At 38.2% G+C, this 15,542-nt stretch overlaps 1 protein-coding gene across 5 annotated transcripts in view; it reads right to left on the bottom strand.

Annotated features, from left to right (window-relative positions):
- Nucleotides 1–5,670: 5,670 nt before the first annotated feature.
- Nucleotides 5,671–15,542, bottom strand: part of gnaia (guanine nucleotide binding protein (G protein), alpha inhibiting activity polypeptide a) — a 12,788-nt gene continuing 2,916 nt past the window's right edge. Inside the window, exons 1-9 of one of the 5 annotated variants that reach the window (XM_026918392.3) lie at nt 14,287–14,415; nt 12,938–12,980; nt 12,671–12,812; nt 12,317–12,474; nt 10,806–10,934; nt 9,419–9,548; nt 8,439–8,592; nt 8,100–8,307; nt 5,671–6,689 (exon numbers count right to left, since the gene is read on the bottom strand). In XM_026918392.3, coding sequence (XP_026774193.1) covers nt 8,117–8,307; nt 8,439–8,592; nt 9,419–9,548; nt 10,806–10,934; nt 12,317–12,474; nt 12,671–12,812; nt 12,938–12,942 — 909 coding nt within the window. In that variant the 5' untranslated portion in view covers nt 12,943–12,980; nt 14,287–14,415 and the 3' untranslated portion in view covers nt 5,671–6,689; nt 8,100–8,116. Of the gene's footprint in view, nt 6,690–8,099; nt 8,308–8,438; nt 8,593–9,418; nt 9,549–10,805; nt 10,935–12,316; nt 12,475–12,670; nt 12,813–12,937; nt 12,981–13,539; nt 13,714–13,780; nt 13,863–14,286; nt 14,416–15,542 lie in introns of those variants that run through there. The other 4 variants (XM_034306164.2, XM_034306163.2, XM_034306162.2 and 1 more) reach the window with 4 other exon arrangements.

Raw genomic sequence — 15,542 nt, 5'->3', positions numbered from 1 at the left:
CATGTTTACATACAAATGTCAAGTGAGGAAGTGGGAAGTACCAGATTTTATGTCATTAAAATTCAGTGCAAAAATAAGTAATAACAACAAAAGCCGTATTGAACAACAGCAATGATTCCAAAAATAACTCCACATCCCTCCCTGTTCTCTCCGTGTGAACTGGTGGCATGTGAAATGGGTGAGTTTTCAGGCTGAGAATAGTTAGTAAGATCTGGCAACCCGGCACGCGATGAGTGTGGAGTGACCCGGATGTAATGTCTCCAGGAGCAGGAATGAACGGTCCATCTGAGAATAAAAACATGTGGAAACGAGACTGAATCCGTCACGGTGCTGAGTTAACACTTACAGCGCTGAATGAATGCCTACAGCCATACACTGCTAATAACACTGTGTATAAACACTGTGTTAATTCTGCACTGGGATTTTTTTTTCTGTTTGGTGTTTTTTTGTGGAAACATGGAATGATATCCACACACTCTCAGAAATAAAGTGCTTTTCCTTGCCACTGAGGTGATCATGATGGGTGTATAGGGTATATCTTTCACCTGGGAAATACCTTAAATTTGATTTTAGAGTAATACTTTAAAGTAACATCAGTGGCCCATAAGTCTTAATTATTAAACACTGCTGTGATCTTAAAGGACCTGTAATGATCCATTTCCCTGGGCCCTTGAAAAAGAAATGGCTGCATAGCAAGATGCCATCTTTGACTTTCCATCTCGACATAAATCTGAAGTGAAAAACTAAGTGACGTTTTAATTGTTGTCATTACTTTTTAATATGAGTTCAGGGAGGACAAGAGAGGCCCAGTGTTTCATTCAGTATTAAGGAGGCTGTCGAGCTGCTGCCAAACATGAGCTGTGAATGAGAAAGCACATTGAGGCAGCAAGCACTTTAGCCTAATGAAATCCTAAAATGTTTACAGTGCAACATGGTTTCCGTAGAAGATTTTGGTGTTTGTGAGTCCACAGCAGCAGGGTAAAGTGGGTTTTGATCTAAAGGCTTATACCTTTCAAAATAGAAATAGTGATGCCTATGTATGCAAATATGTTCCTAAAGAATGTTCCTAAAATGTTTAATTTAAAAACATATTTTTAATCACCTCCCGATTAAATAGTTATCATGTTATTTTGTCGATTCGCTTGCGGTGAGTGTAATTTTTCATACGTTTTGAGTACTTTTGGAACACCTTGACTGCTCGAGTTGGGTTCCTTCACTATCATGCACAGCGTACCTCACTGTCTACTGTCTACGCATTTCTGCTTCTGCCACTGATTCTGCTCACATTACTCAATTAGACCACAATTAGAATCCCACTCTTGACCCCGAAATGCCCAGCAAGGACTTGGTTTCCACGGCTGTTCTCACTAGTTGTCAGAACACCTTAGCACTTTCCACCTCAAGTAGTTCTGCTGGCACCCTTGTCCAGGATACCTGTGCCTGTGGGTTTGGCCCCTTGGAAGGAAGTGCAGGATGACAAATGCAACTTAGACCTCTAGGAAATACTTCTGAGCCCCTAGTACATGGGTAGAAACTGTTCCAAAAATGGTGCACACCCCATCATTTGGATCTAGTGTACTCCTCAGTTCCTAGAGTACTATCCTTCCTGCAGGGATAGTGGAAAGTCTCATCTACACTAAAGGTGTGTGACGGCCATTGCAGGGTGTTGCCTGGCCCATACCATGATATATCACTCTACAAGGAGCATCTCCTCCTCATGGGCATTACTTAGAGGCAGGCTGCTCCAGGAAGTCAGGGCTGATGCTACCTCTGCATCACAGTGCACCTTCTCCAGGTTCTGCAGGGTTAACACTGCCCCTCTCACTGGTGTATATGATGGAGCAGTCATATCCGAACCCCTTTCCGTTTAGGTGGGTTGGTTTTTTAATGACACTATGGCCTTATCCAGGTGACATTCACCAACCTTGGCGGTTTGGAAGGGTGAAATAGAACACTAGTTACTTATGTAACTGTGGTTCTACAAACAACAGATAACAGCCCATGGATCCCTGTCCCTCAGAACCAGAACCAGGAACTCTGCAAGAATGTTCCAGGGAAAGATGACAGTATACAGTATTTATTGCAAATACTATGTCATATGGTCACTTTGTGACTTTGTTGCAATGTCTCAGCATGAGTGTGCTACTCAGTGTTTACTGAACCACAGTTACATATGTAGCTAGTGCTTTCATCATACTGCCCTATAGAGGTCCATGCTTTCCCTACTCCCAGCACTGCTGTTCTGACTGATTATCTAATTATCAGCCTTTATAAATTGGATCAGGGGTGTCTGGATTGGAGACAACTTGAATTTAAATTTGAACACATGTAAGGCAGTGAGCCATTGGGCCCCCCTGGTTTAAATCATTTCTTATGTTATTAGACTGTTGGCAAATATGACATGATCCAGGCCTAAGGGGAATCATAATTAGATTTTGCAGATAATGTGCAGATTAGAGCGTAATATGATTTACGAGTGGATATTGAGATAATCTGGATTTTTGTGGATTAGGATTTTTGGGGTGGTTCTCCAGTAAAGCAGGTCTAACACACAATTATATAGACTTCCTACAGTCATTCTTAATTGATATGTGTAAGTAGGACTATGATGAATTCATAAAGCACTGATTAAAACATTTTTTTGCAAATGAACATCCAGTGTCATCATTATGAGGGTTTATTAATTTGGCAACAAACATTTCTCTATATCTTGAGATGCACCATTATTAACTTATTTCTTTATTTATAACTTATTAAAGCATAAAAAACAAAGACCTCACATTTTATTTATATTCCAATTATTCCAAACTTGTCACAGCTTTTGTCCTACTCAGGACATATACTGATAGGAGTAGCCACATTAGGTCATTTTTTTATGTGGATGAGGTTTAGCATTTTGTCTCAGCCTAGATTACCACCCCAGTAAAGTCACTGGGTCGAACCTGGCCACCCCATTGTAAAAAATCTAGCTAGGCCCCTGTGATCACCTAGACAAAAAGAGTGGGAAAACTTTACTATTATCATTTCAACAGGTAAACATTTAAGAAGTATGTTCTACCACACATGTCCACAGAACATAATTCACTTACACACCAAACATTGCTTAGGCTGCATATATATTCATTATATGATTACACAGTTGTTAGGAAACCTTTTGCTGATACAGCAACTGGACATTTACTGAGAACATCTACTTTCATTTAGGGCCACTGTATTTACATTTACCACAAGAATACAACCTCCAGCCCACCCTCAAAATACTCTTAAGTAATGCACAAATAGCTGCAGTGCTTGTACTATGGCTAAGGAGGCATCATCAGTAATATGACTGATCAGACAGTTGGGAGCTGCAGGAAGGTTGTGTTTGATGCAGTTTACCTGGGATCTGAGACATATGGTACAGGACACTAGTGGGCTTTTGATCAAGGACTCCATCTTCTTCCTTCTACCTTCTCCTTTAGTACAGGCTCCATTAGGCATCTGTTTCATCTCCCTTGGAGAGCTGGGAGAGGTTAGACTAATCACCTGAGAGTAAAACTCAATCCTTCTGCAATATAGAATCCCAGCATGAAGTGGGGGGAGTGTGTGTAAGCACATATTACAGAGAGGCATTTCTCTTTCAAAGACATCCTATTCATTATAAAATGTGTTTTTATGATTAAATTCTTTCAGAAAATTTCATTTAAATGTGCCAGTGTGGCCAACAGTTTGAATCAACACTGCCACATTCCTTAAGAAACAATGGGAACTTTTGTGGAAATCTTAGTGGGAAAATCTGACTTATCCTTGGACAGCAAGTGTTATTCTGTCATAAAATATAAGAGCCAATCATGTTCAAATTGTCAACTTGAAACCTGCAAAATGTATACTATATGGCCAAAAGTTTGCGGACACCTGGCCATAACACCCATGTGTGCTTTTTGACCATCCCATTCCAGATTTAGTCCTTTTAGATTTAGTTTTGCTGTTATAATAACCTTCACTCTTCTGAGAAGGCTTTCCACTAGGTTTTGGGGTGTGGCTGTGGGGATTTGTGTGGATTTAGCCGCAAGAGCATTAGTGAGGTCAGGTACTGATGATGGGTGAGGGGGTCTGGGGTGCAGTCGGTGTTCCAGTTCATCTCAAAGATGTGCAGTGGTGTTGAGGTCAGGGCTCTATGCAGGACACTCGAGTTCTTCCACTCCAACTTTGGCAAACCAAATGTCTTCATGGACTTTGCTGTGTGTACAGGGGCACTGTCATGCTGGAACATATTGGGGCCTCTTAGTCCCAGTGTAGGGAACTTGTAATGCTACTGCATACTAAGACATCCCATACAACTTTGTGCTTCCAACTTTGTGGGAACAGTTTAGGGAAGGATCACATATGGGTGTGATGATCAGGTGTCCACAAACTTTAGTGCAGCTTTTGTTCTTACACTGTTTTAGCAGAAGAAGCAGGTTGCATGGCAGGGGATGTAGGCTTGTGTGGGGATTTTACCATTTGCATATTTATAGAATCTAGGTAAAAGTGTAGGAGCTTCTGTGCTTCATTATGTTTACCCAATATAGAAAAAAAGATATGGTTGTCAAAACATCTTTTGGATGACTCAGATGCATAGAACATCCAAGTACAAATGGCATGATAGTTTGTATTTTTCATTAGAGTCTTCTGTATATCCACAGCATAAGTATTCATGTTTAATATATCAGGCATAAATCAAAATTTCTTATTTACCAGTACATGACATACTGGAATTTGTGGTGCAGTATATTTCTGAAATACAGGGGAGAAAAAACTTTTAATAATTAAATTTTTAATAATTACAAAAAAAAAAGAATAAGTATCCTTGGCAGCACCATGTCGCAAAGGATAGTGTTGCAGCCTCACAGCTCCAGGGTCCCCAGTTCAATCATGAGCTCAGGTTACTGCCTGTGCCCCTGTGGGTTTCCTCTCACTGTCTAAAAACATGCCGGTAGGTGAACTGGTCATACTAAATTGCCCCTAGGTGTGAATGAGTGTGTGAATGCATGTGTGCATGGTGCTCTTCGAAGGACTGATTTTGTCCCATCTGGGATGAATTCTCCACCTTTCACCCAGTGTTCCTGGGATAGGCACCGGATCCACTGCAACCCTGAACACAATAAAGCACTTACTGAAGATGAATGAATGAATAAATGACTTTAGTGTGAAGCTGCCTTCAGGCATTTCAGTTTAACACCACTAGCAGAACTGACTACATATTATATTATCTGGTCTTCCCATCAAGGCATGGAGCTGTAAAGGTGATTTTCACCACCAGGGGGCAGCATGCTTTAACACTTTAACGAGCTTTATAACCTCTTTTTATAGAACAGCTTTGGGCCTCAGCCTCTTAAGGACTAACAAGAGGCCAGTTTTAAAAAGCCTTTACATATTTGATGTAGATTCTTATTTTATTCATTTTGCTGATTATAATAACACAAACCTACTGAACTATGTATGATTTCTTAAGCTTATAATTGGATTATAGTTAAACATAAACTACCTGTAAACATTATGAGGCACTATCTGAAATGTGTCACTATGGCTGCTGTTTGAGATGTTATAAAAGTGTTTATATAGTGTATCACTGGTACACAATCCCAAAAGGTGAAAGGAAGCCAGAAATAAAGGCTGCTAAACAAAGGACATCCGACAGACACAAAAACATCTATTTCGAAATGCCATGAGTTAATCACAGCACATTTTATTAGCAAAATAGTGGATATTGGTCAGTTATTCCCCACCAATGAGAACAGAGACAGTGAGGGACATAAAGTGAGGTGCATAAAACTAATAAAATTTGTCATAAATAACTAGAAGAAAATGTCTACTATATCACATTCTTCACTCATATTTTCTAGCAAATAATAATAAAAGGCAGTAGAATAGTGTGCAATGCACTTGGATGAGAAGTGCAGCGGTACTTATTTGTTATAGAAATGATTTAACAAGGTCAGAATGCTTTGGTCCCTTTGAAAAGGCTCCCTGTGTGCAAAATCTCCACATCTTCATCTTCATACACAATGCCTCCATGTTTTCAAAGTTATCACAGTTCTTCTTGAAACCATTCCTCATTTTCTCTTCAACAGTCTTTTCAGTCCCCCTATTGTCACTCGGGGCATCTTCATAGTCAAACTACAGACTAATCGGACATAATGGATGCAAATTCTGTGTAGTCAGATGTTGTTCTGGGAAATCCCGTCCATCTATTATGTTTGCACACAGAAGAGTTTCTCTATACTAATCTTATTATTCAGGCAGGTTTTACACGTACACCACGGGACTGTTTTGTCAACTAATCATATATACGCTCTCTGTCATCATCAGAGTCATCCCCGGAAAAGAGTGATACTAATGTTACATGATTATATGTTAATGCCTACATCTACGTTTGAGCAGCTTAGATGACAAAATTAAGAGCAGAGAATAAAAGATGTTCCCAAAAACCTTCAGTGTGAAAAAAAAAAAAAACCCTTCAGAAAGCAACTATAAATAATTTTTTTAAAAACAGTTCCAGCAACAATTACAGTTGTACAAATATTTTACATAAAGATTTTTTTCCCTGAAACAATAAAAAATGTTTAGAGAAGATAAATAAAATGTTTACATAACGGATATGTGGTGTTCGTGGTTGACATCGGTGCAGCCGTACTTCTCCCAGCTACTTTCTGTCTATTTTCGTCGCCCTGTGATGAGGTGAACAGAGAACGCAACAGACAGAGTCGTGTTCACATACTAAGAATTTGTTGTGCCAAGTACTCAAAGTCAGAGTTATAATAAACACACAAATTGTTATAAAAATAGACAGAGTTGCAAGTTTGTTAGGTAACACTCCTCGTTGGCCATTTTAGATATTATTTGTGTGGTGGATATTTCTCACTACAGTAGTGACATGCACTGGCATGACAGTATCAGACACAGAAGCCCTATGACATTCCCTTTCTATTAATGGGCAGCGTAGAGGGATGCTGAAGTTTATAGGATTACGCCTATAATGCGCACCTGAGAGGTGGATTTTATAAAATGGCCAATGAATATGTACAAGATACCTAATAAATTGGACACTAGTACAGTGGTACTCAAAGTGGGGTCTGTGAAGCAGAGCCAAGGGGTCCATAATTTGTTTTTTATTTTGTTACAGGACATCTCAATCCACACTTATTATATTTATTATTTAGTTCTTCATTATTATACTGTTTCAACAGTCACTTGAATTAAATGATTTAATCCAAACCGTAATAACTCAAAAATAATTTGGCCTATAAATAATGTCAACTCTGACCTATGTTTTGTTGTTGGATAGTTCATAAATATAAAGCTCTATGGCTCCAATAAATAGCCAGAATATTTTTGTACACATTTGAATAATAATAATAAGAAGAAGAAGAAGAAGAAGCAGAAGACCAATATTTAAATAGTCTGGAATGGCTATATTTATAAAATGAATCTGTGCTGAGCAGTCTGTGAAATTTCCTGAATTTAAAGTTGTCAAAATATTTTAGAGGGGTCCCTGACTACAAAACATTTGAGAACTCTTGCTCTCGAGTACAGGTAACCTAAAGATAAACTGAACATTTTTTATGACTTTTTCAGTGCTATTAAATTCTAATTTAATTTAATTTAATTTGTCATTTTTATGGTACATCATGTTATGAGCTTCAGTGCAGATGCAGGTTTTAACCTGAGAGCATATTTACTGTTCTCCAGATCCATTTGATTCAATTTTACTCAACAGCAGGTAGCTAATGTTAGCCTCAGATTAACGCACACCCCTGCCTCATGTGCAAGAGTATTATGCAGGATGTAAAAACAGACTAACAGACTAAAAACAAACATACACTAGTATTATTGGATTTTTTTCTATATTATATATTTGGACAGAAAAATCTAGATCCAAAACAATTTAAAAAATAATAATTTCAGACAAGTTAGGACTTTTTAAGGACCCAAAGATATCCCGATAAAAGTATGATAATGTTTGATATTTAAAAAATCGGTTAAAGACTGGGGCTGCTATATATAGATTTTGTCATTTCAAGCAGTTACTCTTGAGAGCTCTGTAAAAGATAAATAATACATAATCAGTTTTTACTCACTGATGTAACAGCTGGACTTAGAAAAGCCCACAGTCCTTCAGGTTGTTCTTGATGATGACATCTGTGACGGCATCAAAGACAAACTGCACGTTCTTAGTGTCTGTTGCGCAAGTGAAGTGGGTGTAGATTTCCTTCGTTTCCTTCTTCTGGTTCAGGTCCTCAAACTTATTCTGGATATAGCCAGCCGCTTCGTCATACGTGTTCGCGCCTTAGCACAAGAACAGAAGCACTGATAAGAGAATACCAGACACAATACCATAAAGGCACTAACTGTGATGTGGCTGCATATATGACGTAAAGAACATTTACGACATGCAGAAATGCTAATCGTGTGTATACCAGTGTACTCTGGGAAGCAAATGGTCAGAGAGCTTTTCTTGACTTTCTCCTCAAACAGATCCTTCTTATTGAGGAAGAGGATGATGGACGTCTCCTCAAACCACTTATTGTTGCAGATGCTGTCAAACAGCTTCATGCTCTCATGCATACGGTTCTGTAGAAGGTGGAATTCAAGATGAAAAATAATACAGCAATAATACAGCAACTCTGATAAATCATCTAGACCCGATATGTCAACCATATTGGGTATGGCCCAATATAGGTTCTAATCCAGCCCACCAAATGAATTCTGAATTCGTGTTCTTTTGTTGACTCTATTTGAATCGAAAGATCAGCAAAAAAAAAAAAAACTATTCTCTGTTATTCCACTAGGGAGCAAAATAGAGCAATAAACTCAGGGCCATAAATGCAGCTACTGACAACAATGTACTAATGATGCAATTGTGAATAAATGCAATTCATCGGCAAGCTAAAAATTTGACGCTGTAACAATGTCTCTTTCCAAAAGAACGAGGGTTTCACAGCAATGGGGGTGAATACTTATGCAATCACAACTTGTGAATTTTATTTTATAAATTGTTTCAATTATTATAGGCTATTTTTTCTAGATTTATGAATTTCTGTACTTATGCAAGACACTATGTATGTATGTATGTATGTGTGTGTGTATATATATATATATATATATATTGGAACCATAATTTCAAAATATGTTGTTTTGGTAATGAATTGCAATCGGTTCTTCTTTTCTTTTCTCTTCTGCAGTCTATATTCTTTTAGGTGATATATCTGTTTATGCATTAAGATAAAGGCTGATAAATGAACATATTTAGGAGGAACTGTTGATGTTCATTCCCTTATTTTCCTAACTAATTATAATATGGCCCGTTACATAAAATAAATTTGGCACCCCGGTCTAGACCCTGTGTTACAGTAAAGGCAGGGAGTAGAGCTAAAGTGATGTTGAGGATTGAACGTACCATTTCCTCATCCTCAGCCAGAACCAGATCGTAGTCACTCATAGAAGCACAGAAAATGATGGCAGTCACACCCTCGAAGCAGTGAATCCACTTCTTTCTCTCAGATCTCTGGCCACCCACGTCAAACATCCTGCAAGGACAGAGTTAAAGTCATTAAAAAAGTACTCAAACATTACAGCAGTGTAACGTGACATTACTGGAAATGGATTAATGGATTTCCTAGAAAGAGCACTGGTTTCTTAGAAATGCCACAAAAAGCAGTATCTTGCATGTGGAATTACATAAACGTGCTCAACACCCACAATGTCTGATTTACTCTTTCAATGTTCATGAATATTAAAGTATCGCAGCATTATCTAAACAATAAGGACTTTAAGCGTAGGTGGAAAAAAAACCTGAACTATTTTGCACATGCACAAGTACAATATGAGGTTTATCAGAGTTCGTTATGTTTTTTACTATATGTTTGACTAAAGGTTGTTTATACTAGATAATGTTACTATCCTTTCAATCAATTCAGATTGCACTTTTAAAAGACACCAGCTGACCAAGGTTCCCATATTTCCTATGTTACTGGTAAAAACACATCTTTCAAGCTTGGTTGCGTAAAGCAGGTGTTCCCTCGCTCCCTTGACAGCATAAATTGTCAGACATTCGTTTCGGTCCTCATGTTAGAGCTGTTCATTAGCAACTTTGATTTCCACTCCTATTGTGTTAACTTTATTATTTCTTGTTGCTGTAGCCACCGATGTTTAAAGCTCTTAATAGTGTCTTAGCCGGTCATTAGCTGGTACATGAAGAGAATGAGAACAATGTCATGAAAGAGGCTTTAGGGTGCCAAGATTTCAAAACAAACCATTTACGCCTTGTTATATTCTGCAATTTGATTTCAACCTTTCCTAACATTCCTAATGTTTACCATGAAGCTCAAATATTCCAATTCTTGATATGATACTGCAAGTCTTGAGTCATATTTTATCGTACAGTTCCTTTGAAATCTTTGGTCCGTGTCCTAATATACACTCAGTTAAGACGCTAATTAGGCATATCTGAATTTATGACCATAAATAACACTGTTTTGAAATCGAGACATAAACATAAGGGAAGTTAAAACCCAACACACTGAAACTTCCTGAATTCAACACACCACCTTCCAAAATAAATTGCATAGTATATACTGACAACATATTCTTTGTTTGCTCAGATAATACACAAAACATCAGTGACACACTGACAAAACCTGAAATGCAAGCAGGCAAACATGCAAACGATGTCCTCCACCACAGTATTTCAATATTTTGTTTTTGATTTATGTTCTACGGATGGCTGGCAGAAATTCCCCAGTTGTGATATGGGTTCAATGTTTTGATTAAAGTCTAATGCTCACTTGAAGTGAAGATCCTTGAACGTGAAGTGGGTCTCAACAATACCAGTGGTCTTCACTCTGGTCCTGAGGACATCCTGTTGAGTGGGGACGTAATTAGGGACCGATATCCTGTCTAGATCATTCAGGTAGCTAGGAAAAAAGAAGGACAAGGGGATATGCTAGTACTGAAGGCGCAGTTTGTTATTTTTATACAAGACTGTTGAATGTCAGCATACATGCTTGATCATGTTGACCTGAAATATATTTCCATCATTTTTGGAACTGAATGCCCTTTAGAGAAAGTGCCTTGTGTGTCTGCACATCACATGCAAAAGGTGAGGTTTTGCCACATCATACTTCTCAACACACATCCATGTTATTTGCATTGTTGTCCATTTGAATAAAATATATTTGAATCTCTATGGAGATCTTTGAACACGCAGAAGGGATAAAACAATAGCAATAAATTGTAATATTCAACTCAAATAAGAGAACATTCCAAGTAGAAAAGGGTGAAAGTTTAGCTGCTGTTAACAGAGTAACACTAAGAACACCATAAAATCATTTATTAGTCCAATGTCAGCTGCCTAATTCTATTATAGCTTAGACTCTTCCATGATGCTTTGACTATTTATCTACATAATACAAAAAAAAAAACTTTTGGAGAGAGTCTCTTATTGCACAAGTTGCAGGAATTATTATTTAAGAGCTGAGACAGTGACTGAGCCTGCAAGCAATTGCAACAGATTATGATATATGAGAAAAAAAAAATTAAGAGTGAGGGTCAATGCATGTCAGCAAATGGGAGGGGCTGATTATTTCCTCTTGCGTTATCCAGACTGGTCGTGCACCATGACGTTGTTCAGGAACTCAAAAGTGTCCTGTCTCTGTGCTGCTACTAGGCAGTCAGTAATCAATTTCAGGTTGTGATTTGTAGAAACAAAATATCACCCTTATGCACTCACAATGATAGTTGTGTAGTCAGTGCTCTATGGAGATGCACAAACCCTACCCGTAATTATACAGTTATATAAATATATAAAGTTGAATGTTCAGTGTGAGTTATGAGACATTTTTATATCTGCAAAGCAAGATGTAAACTTCTATATTTTTACATATATATATATTATTATAAACAATAAAAGCCAAGATTCCCAAAAGCATACTATCATTAAGATCATCTCATCTGGTAGAGATGTGTTCTTTGTGCTGCAATGCACTTCAATCTCAGATAGTAAATAAGACTATGTATTTATTTTTCTTCAAGTGAAAACACTGAAGCTGTCCTCTTTGGTGTGACTGTATTTCAGTTAAAAACAAAGCTATGGTTAGGATACTGTACAATGTGTTCATTTCTGGCACGTGTGGATGATTTGGCATAGTGGGGAAAAAACATTCACGTAAACCTTCATTGCAAGATTCAGTGATACATGTATACTGTATGTCCTGAAGGCACTGAAGCAACAGTTTTTACCCTTCAAATGCCTATTTTCTTGGAACTGGGAAAAAGCATGTAAGATCTAGAGACTCACTATGAAGCAGAGTCATTGAGGTGGTACTCCCTGGAGCGACCGAAGCATATCTGTACACCTCCATCTCCCCACAGGCGCTTGAGGATGCCAGCGAGCTCTGCGCTCATGTCGCCCTCATCAGCTGTGCTCGCCAGTGCAAACAACTGCCTTGCATCGTCCTGTATTACACACACATTAACACCAATCACAATCAAGTCACACTCCAGCCATTTCTGCTGAGGAAAATCCTGCTTCCTCCAAGTACTCTTATTGCTACAGTTGATCTAGCTCATTATAGTTGATTAGGCCAAACTAGAGAGAAGCACTCTCTCCAAGTCTGGAAGATGGACGTCCTCTCCCTCGGTTAGCACTTACAGCACGAGCAGCATCAGCAAACTCAATCTCCAGCCGCTCCATGGCCCTGATGATGATCATCAAGGACTGAGTGGTGTTGCTGTACACCACGGCCCTCAACTGATGGCACTCCTCTTCTGAGTAACCAGACTGGTGGATGATTCTGAGCGAAAACACAGCAGCGATGATACACATGCTATCAAGAACTTTTATGGAATTATGGAAGCAATAAAAGTCAGTTTCCTTGTTTGCTATTAAAGAGACTTGGTTTACAGGAGCATAACTTACTTCATTTGTTTGACAATTGTACTCTTCCCGGACTCACCAGCACCTGAGAAACAAAAGCAAATAGAAAGACCTTTTCTTTTCTTTCAGCAAAACAGAGGATGAAAGTCTTTAAGAATAAGAATAAGAATAATCTAACAAAGTGCTTTATAGTCTGAAATAAAAACCTAAGAAAGAAACAAAAGTTAGTCAAAAAATAAGATAGTAAAATAAGCAAATAATAAAAATGTAACAAATAATAGCTTTGGGGACAAAACAGGAAAAAAAAAATACTATAAAATATTTTTTTAAATATGCAATAAAAATGTATAAAAACTACAATAGAAGTACAATAGTTAATAATACAACAGGAACGTAAAAATAATGTGCCAGTAAAAGTAAGATAAAAAACTAAAGTTAGTTAAAGCTCAGACTTTGGTCACACATAGTAGCTCTCCTACACAGTCCAATGCTGTATGCACTTCATCAGTTCACTAAAACTTTTATCTAGTGGCTGTTCATCTCAAAGCAGTGCTAAACTGGTCAGAATAAAACCTCAACTTATGTTTGGGAATATCACAAAAATAATATTGCTAAGTAAAGAATGTAATTCAGGTTATTTTAACCTCAAAAAGGATTTAGGGCAATCCAGCAACATCCAGACAGATAAGCAATGCAAAGCTCTCAGCCTAAATACAGGCCATGCATGCAATTCCAAAGAGGAAGCTACAGAGCAAGGAAAGAGATAAATGAAAGGAAGTGGAAATCTGATAGCATATGCCTTGAAAGCAACTAGGAAATTCCCACTGGCATATGAGCTCTGCAAATTAAAGTCACCATATCTAAAAAATTATATAATTTACTAACAATTTGGAGCAGTAGACTGCGTCAGTAGCTGCTTAACATGCAACTGATCTCCCAACTCAAGGAAAGCTGAGTGGGTGTTAACCTGATGAGATTAATTAATTGCATACTGGCTACAATGGAATTAAAGGGAAATCTCGCTAAAAGGATTATGCATGCTTTGATTTTACACCCAGCAAAAGATATGCATTGAGTTCAGGTCAGCTGGTGCAGTAAGTTGGCCGTGTTTTCTGTTTAAGCACTCAGCTATTATTCAACGTTTCTGAACACAAAGTCCCAAGTGTTTAGCTCTTTTGTCTCTCCAGAAACCAGCCCAGTGTCCCAGGTATTTAGTACAATTTGTGTTTCCCAGCTCTCAACCCAAAGCCAAAATAAAGCCAAAATAAAAGCATTAATTTTTGATTCTTTGTTTAAATGTTGGAAGGAGACACAGGGAGATGTTATAGAATATTTGAAGGTAAGTGATCACTGGTTTAAGAAGAAGCAAAACTGTACATTCCTGCACTAACCTTCTGAAGGCCTCTATAGTGAGGCTAAACTGAAAGAATGATTATCTGCTAGTTGAAAATTGATCTTGACTGACAAAAAATGAACCGAATGTCTTTTACTTTTTCACTTCCAGTAGATGTGAGAGCCAGCTGATTCTGATGTCTACTAAGCTCGTTTCAATTAGTCACGGCTCCTCCCCAAGTGGCTTTCTGGGCACGGCCTGAGGGGGCCAAACAATCTCTCTCAGTCCCAAAGCACAAACAGCAATTAGGCAAAGTCAGCACCTCAAACACATGGCTCAAATCACAACAGCTCCAAACTCTAGGGCTTAGAGGCACAGCCACAGTCACATGAGTACTGCTCACAGTCGAGGAAACAAGCGAGCTCTCATCAGTGGACTTGAATGTTAGCAGGGAAATACCAGAAACTGTGAAACCTAAAGTGACAAAAAAGTGTCAAAAAAGTAAGGTAATTTATAAACAATACGAACCTGAAAAGTTGTCTCAAAATACAAGTTTGGATTTGACCAAAACATTTCAGATTCCACTTACAAAAAAGAGCCATTCATCATTTGCTTTGGAAGAGAATATAAAAGAAAGAAGAGCTTTGCTGAAGGTCACATAATGATCCTGTGATTAAGTGATAACACAGTTTTTCATCATTGCATCATTCAGTATTTTTAGACAATACACAAGCTCATGGAATCCAGAATAAAACAGTTCATTCAGTTTCCTTATTGCATTTGTCACATTCATCTACACAATACAGGTCTACACAATACAGAGAGGTGACAAATGAAAGGAAAAACAGCGGCTCTGTTATGCTGTCGGGGGCATTTATTTATTTTTCTGGCATGACCTGGCTCCACTTGTCTCCCCACTGCAAGTCAATACAAAGTTCTTCTGACTGATCACCTTTATCCTATGATGAAACATGTCTATTCTGATGGGTGTGGTCTCTTCCAGGATGACTCCGCCCCATCCACAGGGCAAAGGCCTCAGTGAATGGTTTGATAAGAATGAAAATGATGTAAATCATATGATAAGGCCTTCACACTCACCAGATCCCAGCCCAACTGAACACTTATGGGAGATTTTGGAGTGATGTGTCGGACAGCGGTCTCCAACACCATCACCAAGTGAAGGAATATCTTTTAAAAGGACTGAAATGAAAGCAGTATATACAGGCAAGAAAGTATAATTTGTTATACTTTTGTTGGATTTGTTGATAATGTCGGTTGTAATGCAGGCAAGATGCTTGAGCTCTAAGAGCATTT

This window comes from Pangasianodon hypophthalmus, chromosome 7 (assembly GCF_027358585.1).
Source record: "Pangasianodon hypophthalmus isolate fPanHyp1 chromosome 7, fPanHyp1.pri, whole genome shotgun sequence".
NCBI lineage: Eukaryota > Metazoa > Chordata > Actinopteri > Siluriformes > Pangasiidae > Pangasianodon > Pangasianodon hypophthalmus.
The sequence above is the reverse complement of the archived record's forward strand: the minus strand, read 5'-3'. Positions and strand labels throughout refer to the sequence as shown.